The sequence below is a fragment of the Sinocyclocheilus grahami genome, unplaced genomic scaffold, assembly GCF_001515645.1.
Source record: "Sinocyclocheilus grahami isolate Dianchi unplaced genomic scaffold, SAMN03320097.WGS_v1.1 scaffold819.1, whole genome shotgun sequence".
Classification (NCBI taxonomy): Eukaryota; Metazoa; Chordata; class Actinopteri; order Cypriniformes; family Cyprinidae; genus Sinocyclocheilus; species Sinocyclocheilus grahami.
Window position 1 is genome coordinate 218,125 of NW_015505998.1, and position 7,416 is coordinate 225,540.

At 38.5% G+C, this 7,416-nt stretch overlaps 1 protein-coding gene across 1 annotated transcript in view; it reads left to right on the plus strand.

Moving 5' to 3' along the window:
* LOC107562339 (mRNA-capping enzyme) overlaps nt 1–7,134 on the plus strand; it is a 51,356-nt gene extending 44,222 nt beyond the window's left edge. Inside the window, exons 7-8 of the mRNA XM_016246975.1 lie at nt 2,418–2,553; nt 7,045–7,134. Coding sequence (XP_016102461.1) covers nt 2,418–2,553; nt 7,045–7,134 — 226 coding nt within the window. The remainder of the gene's footprint in view (nt 1–2,417; nt 2,554–7,044) is intronic.
* The last annotated feature ends 282 nt before the right edge of the window (nt 7,135–7,416 follow it).

The following is a 7,416-nucleotide window of genomic DNA, read 5'->3' on the forward strand; positions in this document are numbered from 1 at the left end:
TTCAAAAGAGGACACAACTAGAAATCAGTGGTTAAGTTGTATTTACAACACTGTTCCAGAACAGTTCAACCCAAATATTCAGATGTGTGCAGCGCATTTTATGGAGGACTGTTTCCTGAACCTGCAGAGTAGCCTACAATGCGTCTGTGCACAAAGGCTGTTTCTATAAAGTGGGGCAGTTCCAACTTTGCAAGGACAGTCTGGCGCTTCTGACTCACAGCCTGTAAGTAAGTTTTTTTATATTTAAAGAATTTGCTACTGACGACATGGTTTTATGTTTACTCAGCGCGATATGCAACGCAACGCGTAAAAAGACAGCTTAAGTCATTATAATCAGTAATTATGTCCCCACTGGATGCAACAAATGCCTCGTTTGTAATGGGTTTTATTGGTGTTGTCTCATCGCGCCGGGACACAGCATCACAGTATGGTAAGGGCGTAACATTTCCGTCACACGCTTGAGGTATTCAGCCAATCACAAAGCACTGGATAGCTGGCCAATCAGAGCACACCTCGTTTTTCAGACCGATGGAGCTTTGTAAAAATCTATGCGTTTCAGAAAGGCGGGGCATAGAGGAGAAACAATAATGTACATTATGTGGAAAATAATGGGTTTTTTTAACCTTAAACCGCATAAACACATTTCATTACACCAAATACACAAAATAATGTTCTTTTTAGCAGCATCATATGACCCCTTTAATGTGACTGCACCTGTTAATAGGGCTGTCTTTATACATGTGCTAGCATTCATTTGAGCCTATAGAAACTTTGGAAGTAAAAGTTTTATCGAATAAAAATCTCCACTGCGGCTTCATCCAAGCGTTGGTGAAGTTCATGCCGTGTCATCCGTCATGCATTTAGTTTCTCTGGATGGATTTCAAGTTATTTTACATCCTGATACAGCTTATATTCCTTTCTCTTTTCAGCTGCCTGCTTTCTCGGAGCCTCCTTTTACTCTGTGCCCTTTTTGCATCCTGTTTTAGAGTCTTCAATTTATCATCTATGCTGGAAACATGACAGAGGAGAACACCTCTGGAGTGGTCGCTAAATTTCACTAGACTTAACCTCACCTGATTTATTTTTTCTTTGTTTAATCATGCCCATTATGAAAAGTATTTATCTTAATTTTTCTGATGGCGGTGAACCACATGAAATGAGGCTTTGCGGCTCATCAGTTCCTGCAGTGTCGATGCTGCCGGGATGTATTTTCTCAATCAGTGCTTTTCTTTTCAGATGCTAATTTCTGCTCATAAACAGCCAAGAGTTGCTGAATCTGGCTAGACTTCTTTTTCTCTTGTTCTTTCTTGTTTTGTAGCTGGAAAATTTTCCAGTCACCGCTATTTGACCTTTCATCGTTTACCTGTAACATTGTGTTTCTTATTAGTAAATTCTTCTTTGTATTTGTTGGTCACTGTTAGGGTCCTCAATGTATTTGGTGGTCTTTATACCAACCCTCATCAATACAAAGTTTGAGTTCAACATAATTCTCTTTGAAACATCACTCAACAGTTTGACCGCCATGTTAAGATGTTGAAATGTTTCTTTTAACCATGCTTCTTGCAAATCTTTTTATCAATATCAACTGCTATGCATTTGCTAGGGTACCCGGGGTGGTTGCTAAGGTGTTGCTATGCTGTTGCTAAGGTACTCGGGGAGTTGCTAGGGTGTTGCAATGCGGTTGCTAGGGTTCCCGAGATGGTTGCTAGGGTGTTGCTATATGGTTGCTAGGGTACCTGGGAGGGTTGTTAGGGTGTTGCTATGCCATTGCTAGGGTACCCGGGGTGGTTGCTAAGGTGTTGCTATGCGGTTGCTAAGGTACTCGGGGAGGTGCTAGGGTGTTGCAATTTGGTTGCTAGGGTTCCTGGGATGGTTGATAGGGTGTTGCTATACGGTTGCTAGGGTACACATCAGTTATCATATCGGTTTTATCAAAATTAGTAATAGAAAGTCGCACAGAAAGTACTGTGCAAACTTTTGATTTTTGCCACCGTTCAAAATTGACAATTACATAACCCTAACAAGGAAAACTCTCAGTATCACTTTGGTCTGTCATAGTGAAACTTGGGCTGCTTTCTGCTTCGTTTTTATGCCCTTCCCTCCGTCACATTGATATATGTTGATTACGTTGGAACCCTTGCATTAGGCTGAATTGGAATGTCTTAAACCTTTGATCACTTGAAATACACTATGGAGTTGATTTACTATCTACATTTTTTCCCCCTACGTTTATGAATTTGTTTGATGCAGCATTCTATATGTACAGTGGGTACGGAAAGTATTCAGACCCCCCCACTGTATATAGATATGCTTGGACTGTTAAATATTTAAAAAAAATTATTTATATATCATAGAGTTGTTTGAGGTAGGGGTAAATGAAACTCGATCTCATCACTCTGTCGCTTGTGTTTTTATAGGTACATGATGTTGATAGATGCAAAAGATGAAGTCCATATGATTGACAGAGACAATTCGATCTTTCACATAGCCAACCTGGAGTTTCCTTTCCGGAAGGATCTTCGCACCCATCTTTCCAACACGCTTCTGGATGGGGTAAGTTATTGCACGGTTTGAAAGCCTGTTAATCGGGTTAGGCAGAGAGGATGTGCTCTATTTCTACACTTAATGGAGGCTCACAGGTTTGGTTTACATGAGACGGTCAAAAAATAAGTCAGTGTTGTGAGCTAATGTATCTTTCTTTAAATGTTAAAGAGGATCTTTCTCTCAGACAACGCGCAAACACAGAATTAAGTTCTGTTTCGCGCCGCCTTTAACTTGAATGAACAAATGCACACAGAAATATATCAAAATGCCCATCTTGGTGAGTATGTCTTCAGTGAACGCAAACAGTCGAGAAGGCAATCTGTGTATCATATTGCATCCATGAATTGTCTCTTAGGGCCCTATTTTAAAGGGGTCATATGATGCTGCTAAAAAGAACATTATTTTGTGTATTTGGTGTAATGAAATGTGTTTATGCGGTTTAAGGTTAAAAACACATTATTTTCCACATACTGTACATTATTGTTTCTCCTCTATGCCCCGCCTTTTTGAAACGCATCGATTTTTACAAAGCTCATCGGTCTGAAAAGCGAGGTGTGCTCTGATTGGCCAGCTATCCAGTGCGTTGTGATTGGCCGAATACCTCAAGCGTGTGACGGAGCGGGCGGGTGGGATTAACGATCTAAGCGCATGGTCTAAAGCGCACGGCACAAGTGCACTTAGGGCGTGTCCGAATCCACTTTTGCTAGTTTAAGGACGGGAAAAATGGTCGGCGCGCCCGGCGCTTGGTCTAAAATGGTTGTCCCTATTCTCTTAATGAGTCATGGGTGTGTTTTGGCTGTAACGTGCCATAAACCAATCAGAGTCTCATCTCCCATTCCCTTTAAGAGCCAGTTGCGCTCGCACCGATATATTCGCTATTTACACGGCGGAATTTACAAGCGGAGAAACTGAACGCTTCTCTAGCGAGGAAACGGATCTGCTTGTGCACGTAATTCTGATACATGCAATGACTATCCATTATGACATGTAGGCATTTTTATATTTATGTACACAATAATAATATTTTACATTTGAGTCCTTTATAAAATAATTTTTAATTTTTAAAAATGTTTGTGTGCTGCTGCGTGTCCCGGTGTGTGTAATAAGCAGAGTGTACACGCGTTGTTCACCCACCTATCGGCGCATATTACTAACGCGCTCTTTAAATAACAAAAAATATATATTGCGCCAGACTTTAGACCAGGTTTCAGTTGATCAATGGCACAGTCTATGCCAGTTGCCTCAAAATAGCAATGCGCATGAACACACCTCATTTTCAGACCAGCAATGGCACAAATGCATTTACTATTTAAACAATGTGGCGCAGGATGTGAAAATTGTCACTGTCGGGCTGAAACTAGCAAAAAACATTGTGCCAAGTGTATGATAGGGCCCTTAAAGTGTCTCTTTTACTGTGGTCCCGACCGGGCCAGTCGAAAAAAATCCTTAGCACTGGGTCTGTAAGATGTTTTTATGTTTTTGAAAGAAGTCTCTTTTGTTCTCTAAGGCTGCATTTATTTAAAGTTTATTTATTACAGTAAAAACTGTAATATTGTGATATTATTACTATTTAAAATAACCGATTTCTGTGTGAATATATGTTAATCTGTAATTTATTCCTGTGATGCGCAGCTGTATTTTCAGCATCATTACTCCAGTCTTCAGTGTCACATGATCTTCAGAAATCAGTATAAGATGCTGATTTGCTGCTCAAGAAACATTTCTGATTATTATCAGTGTTGAAAACAGTTGTGCTGCCCAATATTTTTAGAAATCATGATTTGTTTTTCAGGATACTTTGATGAATAGAAAGTTTAAAAGAACAGCATTTATTAGATTTTTTTTGTTGTATTATAAATGTCTAAAGTGTCAATTTTAATCTATTTAATTCATTATTGTTCAACACAAAAATTAGTTTCTTTCAAAAAAGAAAATCTTACTGACCCCAAACATTGAAATGGTAGTGTAGAATATAAAAACGCTATAAATAACTATATAGAAAAATTGTTCGTTTACCGGACTGATCAACGCAGCATCTTGTAACATTAAAACACAGAATAAAACAGTAGTATAAAAGATGAAAGAGCACATATAATATGATGAGCATGTGGCATGTGTCCCGTTGTCCGCTGTCCCGCATGTTCCTATAGCGCAGTGTGTCTCACTCCCATGCATGCTAAATCTCTCCGCCACTGAGATAAGACCCCTAATCCATCCTTTTAATCATTTATGGACATATTTATTTGCTATAAATATAAATATATCTCAGAGCCCTGTCACAACACCTGCTCTGTCTGTCTTTGCTCAGTCTGCCACTTTTAATTGTCCAGTTATGTCCACTTGTTTTGTAATTTAAACCTCCTCCGCAGCAAACTAACTGAGATTTCAATCTGAGTGAAAACAAAAGGATTCAAGTTTAAGCTTAATTAATTTAAAGTTCATTTAGATTTATCTTCAAATGAAAACCATGATTAAAATGAGGGTTTAAGGTGAACCTGGCTATTTGAATTATTAGATAAATCATGATTTAATCATGATCAGTCTTTATTGGTGCAGGCCACCCTAAGAGTAATATACAGTGGGTACGGAAAGTATTCAGACCCCCTTAAATTTTTCACTCTTTGTTATATTGCAGCCATTTGCTAAAATCATTTAAGTAAATTTTTTTTCCTCATTAATGTACACACAGCACCCCATATTGACAGAAAAACACAGAATTGTTGACATTTTTGCAGATTTATTAAAAAAGAAAAACTGAAATATCACATGGTCCTAAGTATTCAGACCCTTTGCTGTGACACTCATATATTTAACTCAGGGGCTGTCCATTTCTTCTGATCAGCCTTGAGATGGTTCTACACCTTCATTCGAGTCCAGCTGTGTTTGATTATACTGATTGAACTTGATCCAAAATGCTCAATTTAAACTTGAAATGAATGAAAATGTTAAAAAATGACTTTAAATGTTGAAGGTCAAGAGATCTGAGAACACGAGTGAAAAATGGCCAACATGGGTGCTTACTAAAGTCTTAACAGTTATTTCATAACAGCAGGCAATTTATCCGTTCACATCAAGAGCAAAACGATTATATCCGATGGACTGAATGAAAAACATGGATACCTCTAACACTAGAAGGAGCACAGAAACAGCTTTATCACCCTCACTTCACCATTAAACATAAAAAAACATGGAGTATGACGTGTTTAAAGTGTCCCGTGCTTCTATTTTTTCTTCATTGCATTTGTAAAGGGTTTTTTCCATAAAAATGGGCATTTCACCAGCGTGAAGGTCACTGCCTGCGTACAGCTCACAGATCAATATTGATTCATTATTGATTCTTTTTGATTTTGATTACTCTCTGCTAGTGCTGGGCGGTATGGCCAAAAATGTATATGACGGTTTTTTTCAAAATTAAACCGGTTTCATGGTACATGACGGTATTCTATTTTCATGCATGACCGAGTGTTAACCATATTTTCTACTGATTGAGAGGAAATACTGCAGTATATTGACTTAGAATGCACTATTTTACTGTCATGATGAGTGAATATTGTCAAAAAATACCACACTAAATAGTGACTAAACACGACCCCTTTTAATGCTCATATTTATAATTCCAAACAATCAGTAAGCGACAGGTGCTAGGAAACGCTGTGTTGTACTCATTTATTGAGGAGTCGGCTGCGGTGCTTCTCTGCCGCTCACTGCACAGAACACACGCCGAGAGAGGCGACACTTCTCCGGGAAAGTCAGACCTCGTGTTCGCGGGACAGCACTGGAGAAATCTTCCAGCTGAACCATAGCTAAGCTTTATCCCAAAAAGTCACTAGGTTTGTCAGTATGAATATTCTATGGAAAAAAGCCGCTAAAAGGGTCTGAAAGTTGCTAAATCTAGTGCTAAACTCGCGCTCATGTGTGTGAGACGCGGGAGCTGATGTCAGGGGTGCTGGATATTTGTGGAGGTCAGTGTGGATATTGTGGATGAGTTCTTCTGTGTCATCACGTTCTATTAGTTCTACAGCTTCAGTTTCTGAACTTTCAGGCTTAGTAACACATACAGCTGTTCCCTCACCACAGTGCAACACTGAAAAGAGACCTCTTTCAAACAGTGTCACGTTCCCAACGTTGTTTAAGCGACATATTACGGTATTTTAAAAATCCATATCATAACAAAAATAAACACCGGTATTCGGTATGAACCGGTATACCTCCCAGCACTACTCTCTGCAGCCTTAGTCAAAACATTCCTTTGTTTGAAATAAATAAATCTTTTAATATACAGGTTTAAATGAAAAGATTTAATTGATATCAGACATTAGGACCCCATGTATTAACTTACTATCTTACTATTCTTTAATTCGTGCCTGTGCTTGAGCTTTAACGCTAAATATCTTATATTGATTTTTTTTTTATCACATTGTTACATCATGTTGATCTTTATAGGCTTGATTTATGGGCATTATATCTGCATTTCTTATCGTCGCCATCTTTTTTTTGCAGGAGATGATTGTCGACAAAGTGAACGGCCAGCCCGTCCCGCGGTATCTCATCTACGACATCATTAAATTTAACGTGAGTGCCTTTCAGTAACCGTAACAAAAACACACTCCTGTTTGTTCCTTATTTAATTAAGAATTGCTTTTGGCATTAGCACATGCTGAATTACCACGAGGTGTTGTTTATTATCCATCATATCTTTCCAAACCTCTATGACTATCGTTTGTGAATCACAAAAGGAAAGGTTTAGTGTCAGATACTGTCAGCTCTGGAAAGAACAAATGCAGCTCTCAGATTTAATTCACGAATGTTACATTAAAAATGTCACTTTTAGACACTTGAATTCAATAATAATCTTCTACTGTATAATCTTCC